Here is a 21853-nt window from a genome sequence, read left to right as displayed (position 1 = left end):
GAAAGAGGAGAGCCTGGAGGGGAGCTGAGACACTTTGTCCTTTGAGCCAGGCGCACTGGGGTACCTTGGAACTGCAAACATTAGCACCTGCGTGGCTCTGTGTTACTGTGTAACATCTCAGTGCCCACACTGTCAGCTCTTCATGGGTAGGAAGTATTATCAGGTGCTTTTTTGTTGTATACTCTTTTCCTCCCTACCCGTTCCCAACTTAGTGCTAAATGCAATTTTAAGAAAAGGTAAGCATGTAATTCTGAGTGAACTGAGTTTAATGCTGGCATATTTATGAGAAATTTGATAGTTGGAACCTGAGGTTGTTTGATGTCATTTTAAAATTGTTTTATATCTAACTTTCTTATTTTAGATTTAAAGGTACAATTGAGGAACTCAGTAACCAGATTTTATCTGCACGAAATTGGTTGCAACAGGAACAAGAACGGATAGAAAAAGAACTTCTACAAAAAATCGATCAGCTTTCCTTGGTTGTTAAGGAAAACAGTGTAGGTATTGAAGTTTAGCAATAACATATTAAAGTTATTTGGTGGGAGTCTGGAGTGTTCGAGTAATATCTAGTAAATTATCATTGATTTATTTAGCACCACATTAATCTCTTCAACTGTGTCTTGCCTTAGAATCCATTTCCATCGTTCGTGTTGATTCTTTGTATTTGTTATAAAGAAATGGACCACTTTGACTTATTTTGAATACCAAATACTAAGTAGAAAATTTCAATATATTCAGCTAAGACGAATTAAAGTCAAGACCATAATGAACCAAATAGTCCATCTACTTTTCTAAATGAAACTAATACTTAGAAACTTCATCCTAGCTTGTTCTAATTTCATGATCTGGTAAAAACACTATTGACTAGATTTCTCCCTCCAAGCCCTTCCAGTACACAGTTACCACAGTATGAGATGTCATGGTGCAACCTGTAATGAGAATTCACTGTTTTCTTTTCTACCTTCCTTTTCCTTTTACCTCACTCTCCCATAGGACTAAGATGTGCAGAACTGCTCGAAACCAATATCCAGAAAACCTTGCATATATAGTATTAAAAATCAGTAGACTGTGAAACCGGAATTTGCAAATTTTTTGGTTTGGTTATTTAGCCTGACCATCTCCCTCTCCCTTCTCTTTTCTTCCACTGCTTCTTCCTGTTGGACTTTGATGGAGCAGAAGTGACTGGTGCAGTTTGCATCTCTGGCTCTGCTCTCTCTCAATGCCCAGCTGTTGAATTGCAGATTCTGCATCGAATAGCATCAAAGAGCTTTATCACGCCATAGCCCACTTACAGCTTGGTGTTTGTAGTCCTGACCGCTAAAGCTTACCTGCAGATACAGATTCCCATAAAAATGAAGCATAGTCGAATGGAAAGGAAAGGAAATATTTAATATGCCAAATATTTTTAGTTGTCCTCCATATTTTCATCAGATCTACTGATTGATTTACTTAGATTCATACTAATACATTTTGTAGGTTTCTGGGTCTTGGATCACTGTTATTTTTATACGAGGATTGGTTTAACAACTAACAGTAAACCCCAGGACATTGGTGGCTTTAATAATATAGAAAGTTATTTCTCTTTCATATAGAACATGTCTGGGTGTAGAGATTGCAGGGCTGATGTAATAGCTCGTCAGTCCTCAGTGATCCAGGATCCTCCTCATTTAACTTTCTTCAATCCTAGAGAGTGACCCTGGTCCTCAGAGTTCAACATGGCTGTTAGAGCTCCAGTCATTACGTCTGAATTCCAGGAACAGAAGAAAGAAGGAAAGGGCAAGGATATGCCTCAGCTGTCTTTTAACTTTTCCTGGAAGCTACCACGTACACTTACACTTACATCTCATTGGCCACAACTTAATCATATGGCTACCCCAAACTCAGGAAACAGAAAATGTCATCTTTATTCTGGGTGACCTTAAACCCAGCTGAAAATTGGGAGAAAGGGAGAATGGATATTAGGGTGAGCAATGAGCAACCTCTGTGATTCTGTTCCCTGCAGACTGTTTTTAAATGATATAATGGATGCAAACGCAATGCAGACTTTCTTTTTGGAATAATCAAGTGCAATTCTTATCATGGATCTCAGGGAGCCAGTGAAAGGGACATGGAGAAGAAGCTCAACCAGATGTCAGCCAGACTTGACAAGATAGAAGAGAGTCAAAAGAAGCATATGGAAGTGCAGAAAACAAAACAAGAAGAGGAGAAGGTGCACGGGCGAATCAGCAAGCTGGAATTACAGATGAGTGAGGACATGAAGGAAATGAAAGCGGAAGTTGATGCTGGTAGGCCACAAAGAAAACAGCTCTCGTGGTTTATGTTCTATTTGATGTAAAAAAACAAGTAATTAGTATTCCCCTACAACTGACTATGAACCTAGCTAATGGTAATAACATGATGTCCTTAGGTGATTTCCTAAGTAGCTGTGCTGTATTGGACTAAAACATTGTTTCAGTTCTACGTACACAAGAACCACCATGAGGGACAAACAGAAGGAAAATCGCTTAGCTTGCAATTGATGTGCACTTTCTTTAGTGCTATTTGTGGATTCTTTCCATTCATAGCCAAGGTCAATATCTCAGAAATAAGCGCATATCTTTGAGGGGCTTTCAAGGCTTTATTTTAAACTGCTGGCAGCAGAGGAATGATTTTCCTCTAATCAGAAGTCAGCAGGGCCCATTAATTTGCACTTATTTAGAAGAAAATATTAGAGCTGATTTCAACTGCTGAAACACTGTCATATAAAGGAGTGATTAGATTTCCACTCTGAGTCAGGAATACAGAACTGGAACTAATAAGTAAAAGTTGCCAAAGACAGATTTTTAAGACCACATGAGGCAGAAGTACAGCAGGTCCTCAAACAAAGTCATTTTGTTTAATGTTTTGTTATAATGTTGATGACATGCCCTAGGAACTTAATTCTTATTTATATCAATTAGCCTACTGTAAAATTGGTTTCGTTATAGTCGGTTTGCTTAAAATCGCATAACCTATCAACAACGTTAAGTGAGGACTCACTGTATCCTCGATTAAGGGTCCTAAAAAGATATTGGTGGCTCTGTGAACATGACAACTCTGCTAATGGAAGTATTCAAGTGGAGGCTGGTTGATCGTGGTCAGGAAAGAGAAGACAGTCTCGTAATGTGAGAAGGGGGACTAAATTACTTCCTAGCTCCTTCAAATTCTGTGATTGCATAATTTTCTTCTGTGGAACTATTGTATTTCGGCCACATGGAGATAAAAGTAGTTAGTTATCCCAAGGATAATTTTGTTGTTACCACCAAATTTTATTATTTAAGTAGAAGCCACAGTTAAATTTATGAATTGAAGAACTTGTAAAGATAAAAATGAATTTTCTTTCTTGATCTTTTGGACTGCTAAAATATGGTATTTGAATGTTTCATCAGTGTTTAACTTTGCATCATTTCCTGAGTGAATTTATCATTTATTCAATATACCATTGATGTTTTTAATATTTAGTATCTAATAAGAAAATCATAGGAACCTTTTTAATATTATAAATATTTTTTATTACAAAATCCATACATTTCTTAATGGAAAAATCATAAAGCATAAAATATTTTTAAAATACCTCCTTTCACCCAGAGATCATTTTTCTGTTTATCTTTCTATACATATAAGATATATACTTTTTAAAATGAAAGCTCATGTTATACATGCTGATTTGTAGCCTACTTTTTTATTTAATTATGTGTTGTATCTTTCCATTCAATAAGAACAGTATTTTAATACATGTTTATACCTCTTTTTCATGAATGCTACATAAAGAAAATTTTATGAGAGAAATTCTAAATTTACTAACAAAGACAAGACCTTTCAAAAATTTATTTTAAAAATCAGTAGGAATACAGAATGATATGAAATACTCTTTTGATAGAGAATTTTTTCTTTTTTGTCTTTTTATTTTGAAATAATTTCAACTTTAGAAAACTAAAAGAATAATCCAAAAACTCTACATATCTTTAGTCTAGATTAACTGATAAACATTTGGGAAATTTGCTTAATCTCTTGCTCTCTGTGTTTGTTTGTGTATGTGTGTGCATGTGTTTATGTGTCTATGTGTACATAAATGTCATTTTTTCCCTAAATCATTTGGGATTACATTGCAGAAATTGTGCTTCTTTATTATTTCAAACCATATACTTTAAGAACAAGGACATTCTCTTAAATAACTGTAGCACAGTATAACATGGATGAAATATTTTTCAATATTCAATTTTAGGCTTTTGCCATTGTTTGCTTCATAGCAAAGCTTCCCTGGTCTAGGTTCTAACGCAGAATCTCACATCATATACAGGTATCATGCTTCCTTATTTAGTCTCATTTAATTTAGATCAGTTCTTCAGTGATGTTGACATCATTAAAAAATACAGGCCAGTCTTTTGGGGAATGTCCCGTAGGTTGGGTCTGTTTGCTTCCCCTCAGTTAGATGCAGGTTGTAGGTTTTGGACAGATACAGCACGGAAGTGATGTGTCTGTCCTTCCCAGAGCACCCTGGCAGGGGGTACATGATATTGGTTTCTCCAGCATTGGTGAAGTTAGCTTTGGTCATTTGGTTAAAGCGTAACAGCCAGATTTCTTCATAGTAATAGTTCCTTTACCCCTTTGTAATTACAAAGTAATCTTTAGAGAGATACTCTGAAAATATGTAACTATTCTGTTAACCATCAAACTTCACTCCAGTAATTTTAGCATCTACTGATAATTTTTGCCCAAATCAACTATTACTATATGCTGTAGAATTTGATACAGCGTTGTTTTTTAATATTAACTCTTGTGAAATTTGCCTCTCTTTAAAGGATTTACAGCCATCTATGAAAGCATAGGAACTCTCAGGCAAGTTCTCGAAGCCAAGATGAAGCTGGACAAGGATCAGTTACAGAAGCAAATCCAACAGATGCAGAAGCCGGAAGCTCCCATGTGAAGGGAGTTGGGACAAGGACCTCAAAGGCGGTTTTGTCAGTGGGGCTGGGAGCTAGACGCCTCTGTAGCCAAGCTGTTGTGGCATTCAGGATTGTTCTAGTCATGGCGTGCATGTGCCAAGAAATGTGTTTTCATGGGTCTAAATGTTTACCTTCCGTCTTGAAAACACTCTATCTTTAAAAGTATTAAATACAATTTTTACCACTTTATGCCACTTCTCTAAATTTAATGAGATATCCCCACCCCCATATTTGGAAAGGCTTTTATCCCCTACATTTTATGAAGGAAAATACTTAATTTAACTTCAATGCTTGATGCTCTAGCCAAGACTTTACTATTTTGAAAAATGTCATGGTAACTTTTTAAATTAAGAAACTAACGAATTGTCACAGAAATTTGTTGCTCTTCACCCTAAATTAAGAGAATGTCCTGTTAGATTAGAATTCAGCCTTTGAGTCCATATTTGGATTTTATTATTGTTGTCTCTGCATTTCTTATATTGGTTATCTTCTCGTAAATCTCATCTTTTGTAGGGAGAAGGGACTTAACATTTGGGGAAAAAACACCATTTTTATAATGAAAATAGATTAAAAATTGATAACTGCCATATAGATTGCAAATTGAAACGGAAACTTAAGACAATTATCTAGATAATACAAGGCACAATATTTACAGCAACCACCTAGTTATACCAGGTTTTAATATTGAAAACTTTTTTCAATTACCCACAGCCTGTGTAGTGATAGCCATATACTTAATAATGAAATGGTGGTTAATAGTCTATTATACAGTTGTTCATCATAATAGGATGTGAGGGTTTTCAGGCTTTATGATCGCCTCTCTAAATATTTCCAAAATTGGCACAAAGTGCTAAGGTTTATATATACTTACTATATTCTTGTGCCTTGGTTTTATCGCGTCAATGCACTATTCCCTATAAAGTTTTGCAGACAAAATAGAAGGCATGATATGCATCAGAATTATGATGTAAAAATGGGATCCTATGTATTTTTTAAATTCTAAAAATTTTATCACTGTTAAGACATTAATCAATGAGTATTATTAACAAAATAGAAATTCACACTTTTGTATGGACAGAGAATCAAGTTGATATTGCATTTATAACACTGTCAAGTAACTTTCATTTTGAGCAACTTTGTAGACGATGGGTGTTTCATTTTCAATCGCCATATTTGATTAGTCATCGAAAATTGGCACCAGTGCTGTTTGTTCACCTATGTATGTAAAACTGATAGTGAGACACACATTGTCGTAAACTGTGAGGGTGCCCAGGAGAAAGAAAACAGGAGTACTTTTAAAAACTTTTTTTTGTTTGTTTGCTGAGGACTCAGGAAAATTAAAGCGTTTTCTATTTTTGGGATAAATCATAAATGAAATATCTAACTGGCTATTACTGTTTACCCATATAAAATATGCTGCTAAAGTACATAATATTTTACCCTCAATGACTTGACAAAAAATTTTTTTTTTTAAATTTGGACCTGAGAAGTCATATAAGGAATATGTCACCCAACACATATTTCCTTATTTTGTCATGAACCTTTGCATCTCTATATAGGAAAACTATTTCCACTTAACAACAACAACAACAACAAAAGGTTAATGCTCTTTTGCAATCAGAAAATGAATTTCTTTTTGTGATAGAGTAACCATGTTGTCAGTTCTCCACGTTTAAGCACAAGCCACAGCACAGAGATCCATGGCCCTTCCAGCATGTCTCTCCTCTGGGGTCTCTGAAAAGGAAGAATCAGCACAAGTGACACCTGGGAAGAGGAGAACAGAGGACACCAGCTGGATTCAGGTAGAGGGCATGACATGAGCAGGTGACGCTTGGCTGTCCGCTGAGTTGCTCAGGTGCTTCCAATGCTGCCAACTCCATGTTTCAAGCCCCAGCATGGGGTCTCCACCATGGCTACATGTTGCAATCACGTGGGGAGTTCAAAAGCTACTGGTGCCTTGGCCGCCCCCAAATTAAGTCAGAACCTCTGGATGCAGGCATCAGTATGTATCAAAGGCCCCCGAGTGATTCATATGCTGGGGAAGTTGTGAGCCACCAAGCTACACCGTACTCTTATCACCAAAGTTTAAATGAGAATCAGCTTCCGTGTTCTTTCCTTTACCAGAAATTTGCAATAAAAAGAATAAAACTTCCAAATGTATGTGGTGTATGGTTTTTTAAAGTCTTTTAATGTGAGGTGAAATTTTATTTCAGTCAAATGCCACAGGAAGTGCTCCCCTTACCTTTCTGTGGGAACCCTATGGTGGCTGAAATAAAGTGCTCCATTCCTGGCAGGCTCGCTGGGGACTGGAAAGTTATAGGTAGCTAGCTGCTGTCTCTGGGCATCTGAGGCTGCTGGGCCCATTCTCACCTATGGAATAACGACAGCTGGCAGTTTCTAGTGTGAGCTGTGTGCCAGGCTGCCACCTTGGTATATGTTAACTCATATCATTATAATAGCAATGAGTTGGGTTAACTTCATTCCCCATTTTGCAGACCAGAAAGCTGAGTCACCTAAAGGTTAAGCAACTTGCTCCAAATCCTGCAGCTAGTAAGTGGGAGCCGGGATTCTAACCACGCAGCCTACTGCCACAATCTGGGCACCTAACTAGTATGCTACCCTACCTCTGAAGATACATCCTTGTTTCCCACATAACTGACTAGCCAGGCCACCAACTCCAGCTTCTTCTCTACATGGCCTTATAGTTCTGCTGTCTGAGTGCCTTTGCTTTTTAACGCCCTGATTTTGAATACTTAAAGAGGCACTCGTGTTAGCTTTGCTTGGGTCAGATGTCTTCCTCTGGTTGTATCACTGGAGGCAGTTTGGTGCCACAATACTATACGATCACAGTCATTTTATCTGCTGGACTGTAGCTCTGTGCACTGGGAGATGGGTTGTGTTGGGTGAATACGAAGCAGAATAGGGAAGATGGCTCCCTCTAAATTGTGGTTATCCCACTAGGCTTTCAGCCTGAAAAATAATACAAACCACTCATGACATCCTGGAAACTCCTAGCAACTATATGGAGTTCTTCTGTCACTGTCCTTTTTAACCTGTGTGACCTTAAGAAGTTCTCTTAACCTCTCTGAGTCTTAGTTTTCTCATCTGCAGAATGGAAATTATAGTAATTTAAAATAGGGGTCTAGTTTATAATTTTCAAAACATCGAAGTAGTTTATTCAGTACTGGGTATCAAGCGGTGAACAGTGGGGAGCGGAAGGAGAGATATTGGTGGTGTAACATAGAAAGTATATGGGGGTCCATGTCTTGGTTGAAGGTGCCCCATTATCTGGTGAGATCATGTTTGGGAAGTGACTCTAATCTCCAAAAAGATTATATTTCAATCCGAGACATGGAAGAGCAGTAGAGCCTGGATGAAGAGCTAAGTAGACAAGACCAGAAAGGGGATGGTCCCTGAATGTGGGGAAGGGCTGGGCAAATCCTCAGGCTAATTAGGGTCATCACTGGAGCAGGCATGGCCAGCATCGAGAGGGCTGGGACCGGTGGGATCAGAGCTGGAGAATGGACTGCTTCACGTCAGGAGGGATGAAGGTTGATATAGAGGCCAAGGGTGCAAAGCCCAGAGTTCAAATTGGGAAATGAAATCCAGAACAGGTTGGGGGTGTAAATTTAGAATCCCACTGAAGAGTGGCATTAAATGTATGGAATTACAGTTATGAAAATGTATAGTAGATTACATTTCTCATTCTGGGTTTTGGGTTGTTGAATCTCAAAAACTTTTTTGTTATCCACGTAAATCCAGAGTTAAAGGACTTGTCTCTCATGTCCCACTCCAGACCTACTGAACCAGAAACTCCGAGATGGGCACAGCAATCTGCTTTAACATGTCCTGTACATGATTCTAATGCAAGTTAAATTTGAGAATTGCTGATCTAGAGCTGTAATGTAATACAAGAATTAGTAGTCACAAGTGGCCACTTAAATGTAAATTAACCCAAATTAAATACATTTAGAAATTCAGTTCCTCAGTTTCAGTGGCCATATTTCAAGTGCTTAATAGCCACATGTGGTTAGTGGTGTTGTCCTATACAAATGTAGAACTTTTCTGTCACCACAGAACATTCTATTGGACTGCCCTGGTCTAGAGCAATAATTTCCTCACCCTTTCAACTCTGTCTACAACTCTGTCAGCCTAGAATGAGCTTTGAACCTGGAACTTTCCTCCAGTCTAATCTCCACAATATTACTCTAGTTGTCCCTATTAGAGATGACTTCCCAGGTCTTTATTTACAAGATTGCGTCTCATCTGCCAGTTCTGATCAGTAGATACTGCTTCCTGGAGCATTATATTGAGAAAGATGGGGAAGCTGTTACCAGACTCGGGGGAGAGCCAATGTATGTCAGCCAAGGGGAGGTGAGGTGGCTGCGTGCTGCTGTCTGTCAGGTTCATACCAGGATACTCCAGCTGTGTAAGATGCCAGGCAAAGGGTGGTTGACCAGGGGACTTTTGGGTGATTCTGATGCTCCCTGGTGAGAGGGACCTGGCAGGCCTGGGATTAGAGAGAGGCAAAAGTGAGGCACTCACCTCGGAAAACTTAAAGGGACACCCAAACTCTATAATTAAGATAAATAATATGTTAATGCAATGATGCAATTTTTAAAGATCAAAATTAGTGCAACTTTTAAAGATTGAAATTAATGCAAAAATGCACGATGAACAAAATATCGAACCTTAATTAAAGACCAGATAGAACTGTGCTGTGTGGAGCCATTTTTTGAAACAGACCAAAAGAAAAATATGTTCCCTTACATATATATGTTTTATATAATTTTATTTAAATTTTTGATATTTTGTTCATCGTGAATTTTCGGGGAGGGGTTAATTTAGGTTTTTAGAAATATTGCACTAAAACATCTTCATGACGGGATTTGGGCTGCTTCCCTCACATTTAACATTTGAGGTAACTGCCTCACCCCACTCTAACCCCTGGCTCTGTCCAAATGTCTAGAAATTTGGAGCTAAATTTAGTGCTCAATTATTGTAATTAGTTTATCTCAGGCTGTCTGGTTGCTCTAGATGGTCTCCAGTCTGTTTTTATCCCTAAATTGCCATGCTTTGTTTCATTTTCAAACCTGTGACTCAATTCTTGAACTAGGTTGGGACAGAAATAAAGCAAAAGTCTGACTCCTCTTTGAGACGCCGAGGAAGAGAGGCAGGGTAGCAGGGATGGAGGGAAGTGAAGATGTTTGCATGTTCCCATCACTTGCTGTCATCACAAAAATGGGAGTATTCTGCGTGCCACGCGCCAGCCGTCTGGGATTCACTGTCCTTTGCTGCCCCCACGTGGAAGGAATAGAAACTCCTAGGGAATCTGTTTCGACAGGAAGAACCCAGAACCAAAGAATGCCTCGGTGGAATAGTACGATAGACAAGCTGTAATCTTAATAGTGAGTTAGCGCCAGCTTTTGCGCTGACTGGGACATGCCAGTGGACAAAACAGACCAAAATTTCTGTCTTATGGAGTTTTAATTCTAGCGCGAGGTGAGGATGGGGAGAGAAAAGCAAGTAAATACCAGATATATAAAGCACTGTAAGTGTTTTAGAGGAAAACAATGGAGGGGCAGAGAGAGTAGGGATCCCAGTATCTGTCAAGAAGTCCCAGACAGAGCAGTGCCTTTGTCCTTGTCCCAGGCCCCCTGCTTGTCTCTCCATACCTCCCAGGCCCTCAGCTGGACTCTCTAGAATCTGGCCAGGAGCTTACATGTCTGACAGAGGCTGTGCCGCTGCCTAGACCACTTGCTGGGTTTCTTAAGTAAGACTTCTGCCTTCTCCACTCCCCCCACAATGTTCTCAGCTTCCTCAAACCTACCAGGGCATTTTACCAGTTTTTCCACCTCCAGGTTTCACTCCAAGAGGGAGGAAAGGGAGGGCTCAGCTTTCCTCCCTCCTCCTCACATTCCCCTGAGGTGAAAGAGAGATCTGGGCTTTCGGTTTCTACTTCCTCTCTGGAATGTCCTTCCACGTACACCCTCCTGATACCCACTTATAATTGGCCTTCCAGTTATGTTCTCCTTAGCCCTGGGGGTGGGGCTTAGGCTCCTGAAGGTCGAGGGGTGTTCTCTGTGTCCTGGAGGCAGATTTGGTTTATGATCTGGCCTAAAGTCCGTGGCCCTTGTCAGTACTAGGAGTTAAAGGAATTTAGAAAACTCGTTCTCTCTTCACAAAGCCTGGCCTTTAAAATTTGTCTTTCTCTTCTTTCAAGGTTTCTATTCTGAGTTTCAAAAGTGAATGTGGACTGCTTTCTCTTTGCATTCCTACTGTAACCATCCTAGTTCCCTCTGAGGCAAATGAATGCTTCTGCAGAATAGGGGGCAGGTGGGGGTGGGGAAGAATGCAGATGACACAAGTAAATGAGTATACTTCAGTATAGATATTATCCCATTACATATACCTGCATGGACTCTCCCTAGACCGTGATCTACTTGATGGCATGGTCACGTTTTCTCAAATATTTCAAATCTAACAGAAGTCAGATGCCAATTATGAAAAGACTTTAAGATGAACTAGTTTCTGGTTTCCTCATGTTGTCTCCCAGTGTGACAGCAGTGAATAGTGCAGCTTCCTGCCCCATCCTAATTAGAAGCTCCAGTTAATTGTTCCTAATGGGTTAAGGTCTTTAATGAATGAAAAATAAAAGAAATTCATTGTTGTTTCATTTATGCACTTTTAAAAACTAATCTTTCCAAAGTGTCCGTGTTTGAGGGAAAATTCCAAAAGGAAGGTAAAAATATCAGGGACCTCTGAATTAGTCATTCATTGAGCACTCACTCCATACAAGGTGCTTTTATGCACATTATCTCTTTTACATGTTATTTCTGGGCAGAGTGAAAAATAAATTTTATCGAAGGCCTTTCTTACACAGGTGTTCTGAGAGCTAGTGTAGATTTTTCTGGCTTTATAAAACTCAGGAAGAAGAGATCCTTTCGGCTTAACCTCATTTTGGCTTTTTTAAACTGATGGATGCTATGGGACTAGAAAGTCTATCACTAAATGGAGCAATAAGCTAGATTTTAAAGAATAAAGGAAGAAAAACCTATACCCCACCCCAACTTTCAAATTTCTTAAGTAATGATGACCTGATACATGTATAGGGCTTTGTCATGCACAAATCACTTTTACCTAAAATATTTAGCCCTCGGAACACTCCCGAGTTACTGAGAATACTACTATTCTCATTCTCAGATGAAGAAACCAAAGTTATGAATTTTAATTGTATACCCACTAGGAGTTTGGTTAAGATTGCAGAGCTGGTGAAGCAAGGCCGAGCACCCAGATCCACTGATTCCGTATCTAGTGGGTTTCCCGCTACAACCACATTACACACCTGAAACTTCTGGGGAGGGAGTCCTGTGTCAGAGCTTTCCTATCTGCAGATCCGCTTAGGTTTGCATGTCACAGACCTTTACAGCTACAGAAGGGGAAAAAGGAGGATGAGAAAGGAGCGGACATTAACGTTACAGCATCAGTGTGTATGACTGATGCATTAGTTTCAGCCTGAAAAAAAAAACCCTCTTCCCTTTCGTCACTCTTCCTGCCACATTTCTCAGGTGTTTTTGTAACACCTGATTTCAGCAGTTCTCCACTGTTTGTTATAGGTAGTGGTAGGTAGCTTGGCCCTTTGAGTAAAGCTTCGTGGGGTGTTCACTATTCTCAGACTGAAAATGTTCTTTGGTAGAAAGATGTTCTCTCTTCACATTGTGATTCCCCTCCGCCTAGGCCCTAAAACCCTTGCAACATATAAACTGTATTCTAATACCTAAAAAAGAGACCAATAGTTAAGAGTAATTAATAAATATCATTGAATAAATGATTATTACTGAACATGTATTGAAATATAGGAGTAGAAGTGTTGTTTTTATTTGAAGTGTGAGTGAATCAGCAAATAACACTATAGTATGTGGAACAGTAGTTATAAAATTTACTCTCAGTAGTCCGTCTGTGACTTGGCTACTTTGTGGATTATTCTAGAAATGTCAGTTATGGTGATTTCTGACTTCTAAGTGAAACTGTCCTGCACACAGTCTCTGTTGCCTAGATGGCTTATGCCCCTGGTCTCAGCTAATTGGACAAAGGTGGACACCTTATCAAAGACAGCCAATCATAGGCAAGCTAGAAATCTCTGATTAGATTCGGTGCAAAAAACTGAGTCCGGTCTACAGTTATTCAAACTTGAATGCAGTCCCTCCTGCTTGCTAGGGGAGGAGGTGGTGAAGGAAGACTGGCATAAATTAGCTGATATTTGGGTTACGTAGACATTTATCCTACAGCTGCTTAGTATACATTCCAGGATTTTTGGTTTGAAACCTATGTCTTGGAAAGGACAGGGAGAGAGAAAGAAAGTGATGGCGTGAGATCTGGGGACATTTCAACTTCCAGGAAAGTGCCAGGGCTCTCTGGTGTCAGGCAGGTGACTGCCTCAGGCTTTGGCCCTGAAGCTTCTATAGACAAAAGCGAGGCAGCTGATACATGGAGGGAGCACAAGGCAAGGAGCTGGAAGGCCTGTGCTCGAGTCCTCACTCTGCTTATTATAGGATCTGTGTCATTGGACAAAAATAGAAATTTTAAAAGAGCCCTATGAATACGCATATGTTGAGTCACAATAAATTAATAATAATACCTCTAGATGTCAGTTTTCACACCTGAGTGTATGTATAAATTCTTGAGGAGCTCGTTCCAAATGTGGTTTCTAGGATCCACTCCACAGAGATTCTGCTTTAGTAGTTCTGGAGTTTTAACCACCCCATAGGTGAGTCTGACTCAGGCAGTCCGTGGACCACATTTTGAAAATCTCTGCTCTAGATGAAAGAACTAAAATCAGGAGAGAAGTCCATCCCAGCCGATAAGCCTCCTGGATGCTCGGCCAGGCCATGGCCACAGTACAGGGTGCTAGAGATTCTGCCTATTTGGGAGGCCTGGTCACTTAAGGAGCAAAAGCCAGACTGGAGTCACCTGAGCATCATACCTTGGGTGGGTGAGGGGCTGTGGAATGCCAGGGTTGGGGGGAGGTGGGGGTAATGAACCTAGGAAAGAATAAGCCAACCAAACAGAAGGAGAGGTGCTGGGTGTTTCTCAAGAAATCAGACACGGTTTCTTCTCCATGGATGTAGTCTGAGACATTTTATTTTGGGGACTTAGCTAGAAAATGTGGGGAAGAAGAGGCTGAAAGAGCATTTGGTTAAAGCACCGAGGAGAAAAGAAGAACCCCAGGGCAGGTGGTGTTGAGAGAGCCCCACACCCTGAGCAGAGAGCTGGGCAGGGTTACAGCTATGAGGAGAATTCACTCTCACTCAGAGATGACTAATAAGATTCAGTGCCAACCTAAGAGGTTCCTTGTGGCGCACCGCAGGATCCTGTCACTTGTCCCAAGATGTACAACAATTTTGTTTTTCTTTTTTGGAGAACAGGCTCTAGAGAGCACTCCCATGATCTTTGCAAAGATAGGAGCAAGATCCAAATACGTGACCGGCCGAGATGACGGGTTGAACTTAACATAGTAAAATATGACAGGAAATAAGTACATAGAAAAATGCTTGACACCTGGAGTCATCAGGGAAATGCAAATCAAAAAACCACAGTGAGATATTTCAACCCCACTAATATGGCTAAAATAAAACAGACAGACAGGAACAAGGGTTGACAATGGACAAGATGAAGAAATTTGAAACTCTTGTACACTACTGGCAGGAATGTCAAATGGTGCGGCCGCTATGGAAAACAGTCTGACAGTTCCTCAAAAGGTTTAACTTAGAGTTACCATGTGACTCAGCAGTTCTACTAGGTATATATATATATACACTCAAGAAAATCGAAAACATATTTTCACACAAAAATCCGTACAAGAACACTCAAACATCATTATTCCTAATAGCTAAAAAATAGATGAAAGGATAAACGAAATGTGATATATACGTCCAATGGAATATTATTTGGCCATAAGAGGAATGAAATTTTGATACACAAAAGGATGAATATTACATGATTCCACTTATATGAAATGTCCAGAATAGGCAAATCCATAGAGACAGAAAGTAGGTTAGTGGCTGCCAGGAGCTGCAAAGAGGAAGGAGCGAGGAGTGACTGCTAATGAAAATGGAGTTTCGTTTTGGACTGATGAAATGCTCTGGAATTAGATGGTGGTATGCTCTGTAAATATATTAAAGCCCACTGACTCGTATACTTTAAAGGGTAAATTTTATTGGTGTGTGCGTTATATCTCAAAGAAGCTCTCGTTAAGAAAACTCAAAGAAGAAACAACAACTTCTATTTTAAAATGTTATCAGAATAAATGCATGGTCCTGCCTTTGGGTTCAAATACACCTGGGCAGAGGTGGGCGTCTCCTTTTTCCTGGTCAACCTTTACCCTCTTTTAGGTGACAGCCTCTGGTTTCTCTGGAGAACAAGCCTCCTCCTAGTGGCCCTGTTGGGAGTATTATTCACAGGGCCTCTTACCACTCACAAGGGGGCAAATGACCTTGGCTGAGCCAGATCAGACTCTGGCTTAGAAATTTGAACCCTGAGCCAAGTGGAAGCTGTTAGGACTGAACCATTCCTAGGACAGCACTTGAAAATTTCCAGCTGAGATCCTTGGAGCTGGCGCCATTCCTGTGCTTAGTTTTGGGCACAGTCTTCTCCTAATACACTTCTTTTCCGCCTAGGTAAGCAAGAGTTGGTTAAACAGGAGCTGCTTGCAAAGGGTAACCTCAACCAATACAATGACTTAGCAAGTGGCACATGTAAAACATCAAGGAGTCTTAGCATCAACATTAATAACAGCAACTAACCATTATTAAGCATTTCTGTGGAGCTGGTGCTGTGCTAAGAAACGTATATGCTTTTACTCATTTAATTCAACCCTTGAATTGACTTCAAGAGGGAGGTACTACGTTGGCTCCACTTTACACACAGGGGAACAAAGCACAGAGAAATTAGGTGCATTTTCTGAGGTCGTGCAGCCAATAAATGTTGGAATTGGGATTCAAATCTAAGTCTACCTGACTCTGGAATAGAGCTCCTAACCACTGTGCTGTACTGTTTTAAAAGGAGCAAGCATCGTGGACAGCTGCCCGGAGCAAATGGGACCTCAAGCTGTGACCTGAGAGGTTCAAGAAAACAAAGCAGGTCCTGCCTTTCTCTGGCAGTGGTCTCAGAGGTAGGGCCTGCACTTCAAGATGCTCTATGGCAGAGTTCCCAACCCTGACCACACACTGGAATCACAGGGGAAGCTTTGAAACTCCGATTACTGGATCTCTCTGATGTCACTGGCCTTGGGTGCTGCTGGACCATGGAATTGTTTTCCAGTGTTCTAGGTGATTCTAGTATGTAGCTGCGGTTACCAACCTCTATTTTTTCTGAACTGTAAAGGGCATTCTATGCACCTGTGGATCTTGCTGAACTACAGATTCTGATTCAGAAAATTTGGATGGGGCCCAAGAGTCACATTTTTAATAATCTCCAGGTGATTACAAATAGAAAGGCGACCCTGGTTAGAAACTCAGACTCCTGGGCCCCACCCAGACCTGGAACCCAGAGGGAATGGCAGTGAGAGCCAGGTGATTTTTATGCATATTAAGGTAAGAGAAGCATTGCAGGCCTGGCACTTATTTAAAGAGGATTGTGAGGGAATTCAGTACTGAAGCATCCGAGCAGAGGCAGGAGGAGATGTCTAGCCAGGAGGAGAAAAGAAAGAACAAAAGGAGGCAGGTAAGAGCCTTGACCCTGAAAGGGCTGCCCCAAGGACGAGGCAGGGGACTTTAGGTGCTCCAGAGGAAGCTCTAGGAGGGCAAGAAGACTCAGATCTGTCCTCTGCCCCACCCCGTGGTGGATGGTCCCCTGGGGCTCTTGGGGCTGTACTTATTTCCTCAATGAGGATACATGCCACCAATTATAGTAGAGGTACTTAAGCATTGTGAGGTTTGATGACTTTTATACTCTCTTGCTACTCTGAAATTATGAGTCTGTACAGTTGAGGCGGCAAGACTGTTGGGTCACCCGCGGACTCATCAGTGCCCATGGAGCCGAGGTGAGACATACTGGAATTTGAGTTGGAGTTCAGGACAAGAGCAGTGTCTCAGATTGAAACTGATGATAAAAAACCAACCTAGTGTGGGGAGGTGCCCACAGAGGAGAGACACGTGTCTTACACAAGCGTGTGTGGGAAGAGACTCTGAAAGTCCCCAAATTCGGCAGAAGTGACCCCAAAGTTATCAGCTCCTGAAGTTCTCTCCCATGTCACGCTGTGGTCTGATAGCCGAGGTAATGAGGTGTGACCAGAGACCAGTGCCTGTGAGGAGCAAGGAAACAGGGGTGAAGGGTGAGAATTAAGGTGGGGTTGGGTGGAGGGTGTTCATTCTGCACCAGCCAGAGCAGAGGGGCTCGGATTTGGGTGGCCTGGCGCTGGCCCTCTGGATGGAAGCGGCTCTAGAAAGGGCACGAGAATGGTAACATCCTGACTTCCTTGGATGGAAGGACTAGAGTCAAATTATTTCAAGCAGTGTGAGTCATTGTGCGAACACATGCCTGTGAATGAGGTGAAGCTGAGCGGCCACATCCAGGGACGGCTGGGATGGAGAGGTCTGGGCCCCTGGTGGCTCCACAGATGTCAGCAGCATGACCTTCCAGATCTACCTTCTCCAGTTCCATCTTTCACATGACTCAGTTCCCCTCTTTACCTCTGTGTGTCTTTCGTGTCTGCCAGCTGGCTCCCCAGCTAGCTTCTTTGCAGCTTCCACAGTCCTGGAGGTGGCTAGGAGAGGATGGTGTCCAGGGGCTGTGGCCTAGTCCCTAGCTCCCCGAGCTTAGATAGGAGACCTTGGATAGGTCATGCTCTTTCAACCTAAACAGATTGCTGACATATTAACAACCCAGGAAAATTCTTCTCTTCCACAAAGGAACTTCCTCTTTTCCATCTATCTTGAAACATGAAGGCCTCTTGGGCAACTTTGTATTTTCTTTATTTGTCAGAGAAAAATTCAGAGAAATACTTGCGCCAAGTTCCCAGGAGCGTGGGTTCTCATGAGCTGCGCCTCTCTGGAGGTTTACCTGCCTTCCGTCACAGAGGCCTGCTCAGGGCTTTTGCTTGGGCGAGGGCGTAGAGGGGTGTGAGGGTCACCCAGCATAATGTGCCAAGGACCTGCTCGGCCTTCCTTAGGGACAAACTGCTCAAGTCTTGGGGCAGGTTTCATGGGCCTTAACTGTAGACAAGGGAGCTTCAGACTTCCTTAGCCGGCACCAGAGAAAGGCCGGATGGAAAAGCAGCCAAATCTACTAGAGCAATGGAGAGGGACTTGCTTGGGACTTGGCCTTGGTCAAACTGTGTGGGGGAAGGAGGCAAAGAAAAGCAAGATGAATTGAGTCCCTATTATGGACTGTGCTCTGTTCTTATGTTCATAATCCCATTTAGTCCTCATGAGACTCTCATTTCAGAGATGAGAAACTGGCTCACAAGAGACACGACTTGCCTTAGGTTGCTACCCAGAGAGCTGCAGAGTTGAGGTGCCCAGGGCCCTCTTCCATATCACATGAGTGCTCTTGCAAAGGCTTGGGCCACCTGTGGGGGTGCTTCCTGTTCTGGTGCCTTAACTGCTAGGACACGTGGAAACACTAGTAGACCAGAAGAAAGGACTATTGTTCTCTATAACAAGCCCATAATCCATGTTCAGGGCTCCCTGGCTTTTTTTATTATTATTATTTCCCCCCTCCCCCTGGCCCCCTGGCTTTTAATCATATTTCAGTTGATTATTATAATCCCAGGAAGCCAATCTTTGACTTCGGTTATCTGCCTGTTTTACTGCTGGTTTGTCTTAGAGGCTTCACAAAGGAGAGACTTTCTCAGAGCTAAGTATTCCATGGGCCCCTTTTTTTAATGATTGAGATAACTGTTTTATTGCACCTGCTGCTTGAATATTTTCCAGGCAACAGGTGTTGTAGCCCTGCTCCAGGGGACGTTAGCCACTTGTGTCTTAGAGCAGAATAAAGTGGACTTCGGAGGACTTTTTAGCTCACCTCTGCGAAGGGTAGGAGTGACTGTCTCCCTAGGTGCTGGTCTTAGCCTGGCTCTTTGGTTCATGCTCTCAGGTCTGCTGACAAATCCCATAGGTCTCCCTAAAACTGGCTACATGCCTGTTACTTGCCAGGGACGCCACTGCAAAGTCTGCAAGAAAGTATATTTATGCAGAATTTCTTGAAGCCTTACAATTACTCTTTTTCTAAATCAAGGGATGATTGCAATATTCTGTTAGCCAATCTCCTACCGCATCCAGCAGTCAGCAGTCCGTCTAATACTTAAGTCGGGTGATATCATTTCTCCATTCAACCCTCCAGTGGCTTCCTCCAAAGTACTTACAGTGATCTACTAGGACCTGTGTTATCGGCCCTGGCCTTCTACTGTTTCTTCTTTCCCTTAAGGGTTTCTTGGTTCACCCTTGCTTTTTGCTCTGGTCACATTACCTATGTGCAATTCCTCAAAGGCAAGCCCCCTCCCTACCTCAGGGCCTTTGTACTTGCTGTTCCTCCAGATATATACACAGGTTCCTCACTTTCAGATCTTTACTAAAAAGCGACCTTCTCAGTGAGGATACTCTAAAATTTTCCTCTCTTTAGCACTCCCTCTCCCTTTATTTTCTATAACACTTAGCATCTGACATACCACATATTTTTACTTATCTATTGTCTATTCCTAGGATTTAAGTTTCCTGAAGAATATGTTTTTTGTTTACTAGCTTGCAGAAAACAGTGCTAAACAATAAAAAGTGCCCCCAAAATGCCTGTTGAATGAGTAGGTGAATGAATGGGGTCTCCAACGCAATGCCTTCAAGGATCAGTTAATGCAACATGAGTGTATAAAGCGATTGATTAAATTGCCTGGAAAATATTCAAGCAGCAGGTGCAATAAAACGGTTATCTCAATCATTAAAAAAAGGAGCCCATGTAACACTTAGCTCTGAGGTTGGAGAATTGGGGCATACATGTTCCTCTTAAAGACATTAACTTCAAAACAATAATACCAATCAAAAACAGTCTCAGCTAATCTAAGCCCATCTGTGGGCTGCAAGTTTGTGACGGTGCGTCAGACTAGCTGATGCCTGGGGCCTGGATTTCTCTAGAATCACTTTCAATAAATGGTTGTGGAGAGATGCTCTTGGTTTTCCTTGAGGGATCTTGTAAGTAGTTCTAAGACACTGTCGTTTTGCCCATCCTAAAGATATTGTTGAGACATCGTTTGTATCTACAAAAGAATTTTCTTTCTCTTGGTATTGGTCAGATATGTGTTTCTCAAACTATTGTTTATTTTTTTTTGCATCAGATCCTAGGATTCATGTTACTGACAGTTTTTTTCCAGCTGGAAAATTTAGAATTGAATTTGTAGCCCTTCTTATTAAAAGCATAAGTCTTTTGGGCATGCATTTTAATTTAGCCGAGTTCAGTTCCGGATTCCATTTTATGTCCCATCCCTTTTGTTCCTTTGCTTCATCTTTCTTATTTCGAATTTTTGTTATCTCACTATATTTTATGTATATTTTAATTAAATCCTCTTTTTAGGCTAAGCACAGGTATAAGTAAAGAAATGAACTGAATACCAACTTGCCCAGACGTCCAAGAATGAAAAACAGCCAGAAGAAAGTTTATTCCCAAAAACACCCTCCAATTCAAAGGTGTCATGTGTTGTGATAGGCACTGGAAATTGAGAGAGAAATAGAAGTGGGATCTAAGATGAACAGATGGAAGGATGGAAGAGGCTGAAGAAGAAGGCGGGTATAGTGAGCGAGAGAGGGGCAGAGCTTTTTCCAAAGCAGAATGAAATCGCTCATCTCCAAGAATTAGATTCCACCTAATATTAAACATTGGACCTCAAGAAATACAAGGAACATCCCTACAGTGACCTGGCTGACCACAGGTGCTTTGCATACGTGTGCTGAAAGAAATATAGCTTCTCCCATTTGGTGGACTGGGTGTGTCTAAATAGTCCTTTCTCAAGTACACGTTCTGGGCCCCTCTGGTTTCTTCATGACTCACAGACACTAATGGAGGTCCCACCCAGCAGTGACTGCCTAGTGAGACAGTCACTCATTATCTACTACTCCTCGAGGCCCTCCCATTGTTTACGGGACTTTATGTCTGTGGTAAAAAAAAATTCAGCCATGTGCCTGAGCCACGAGGTGGGTAAGCAGCTGTAAAATTGACAGCAACCCTAACATGAGGGCTAGAACCTCAGTGGAGTTATCAGAGGAGAGGTAATCATTCTTATGATCTGACTCCATCTACCTAGGAAATGCCCCAGTGTTCTCCAGTGTCCATGATTGTCCACTGCATTTTTCCCGAGCACAGAGTAAATGTTTAACTTTGCCTGCTTTATCATCATTATTGTCTGTATTCTAATACCTGTATTGATTTGGTGTTCTCTTGTTGTAAGAATGTCCCCCATCTCCCTCTCAGAAAGCTTTAACCTTTGAACATTAACAGCTTGGAAAGCTTTTATGATAATTAGCAACTGCATGACTCATGTCTACCTGTAAATTATGGTCGATTTAAGTGAATGATTATCTCTTCTTGCTGCTTCACTTACTGTTCTCATTACACACACCTCCAATTTTAAAAAGCACCCCCAAAGGCACACCTATCAGTCTTTCTTGTCTTTGACAGGTAGCTAAGTAAATCAATTCAACCTGTTATTCCATAACCCTGTGGCCAGAATTCAGTTAAAAAAAAAAAAAGAGGTATCAAGTATATTCTATGTGCCACATACTATTCTAGGAACTGGGGATCCATCAGTGAACAAAACAAACTCTCTTTGCTCTCATGAAGCAAACTTTGCATTAGGGAAGATGGGCAATAAACAGTAAATAAAAATACATGGCGATAAGTGCCATAGA

The 21853-nt window shown here is 41.3% G+C and overlaps 1 protein-coding gene across 1 annotated transcript in view; it reads left to right on the top strand.

Annotated features, from left to right (window-relative positions):
* FAM81A (family with sequence similarity 81 member A) overlaps positions 1 to 7120 on the top strand; it is a 58648-nt gene extending 51528 nt beyond the window's left edge. Inside the window, exons 7-9 of the mRNA XM_015596003.2 lie at positions 362 to 497; positions 2090 to 2285; positions 4821 to 7120. Coding sequence (XP_015451489.1) covers positions 362 to 497; positions 2090 to 2285; positions 4821 to 4945 — 457 coding nt within the window. The 3' untranslated portion in view covers positions 4946 to 7120. The remainder of the gene's footprint in view (positions 1 to 361; positions 498 to 2089; positions 2286 to 4820) is intronic.
* The last annotated feature ends 14733 nt before the right edge of the window (positions 7121 to 21853 follow it).

Source organism: Pteropus alecto, unplaced genomic scaffold (assembly GCF_000325575.1).
Source record: "Pteropus alecto unplaced genomic scaffold, ASM32557v1 scaffold86, whole genome shotgun sequence".
Classification (NCBI taxonomy): Eukaryota; Metazoa; Chordata; class Mammalia; order Chiroptera; family Pteropodidae; genus Pteropus; species Pteropus alecto.
This window is presented reverse-complemented; position numbering and strand designations above follow the sequence as displayed.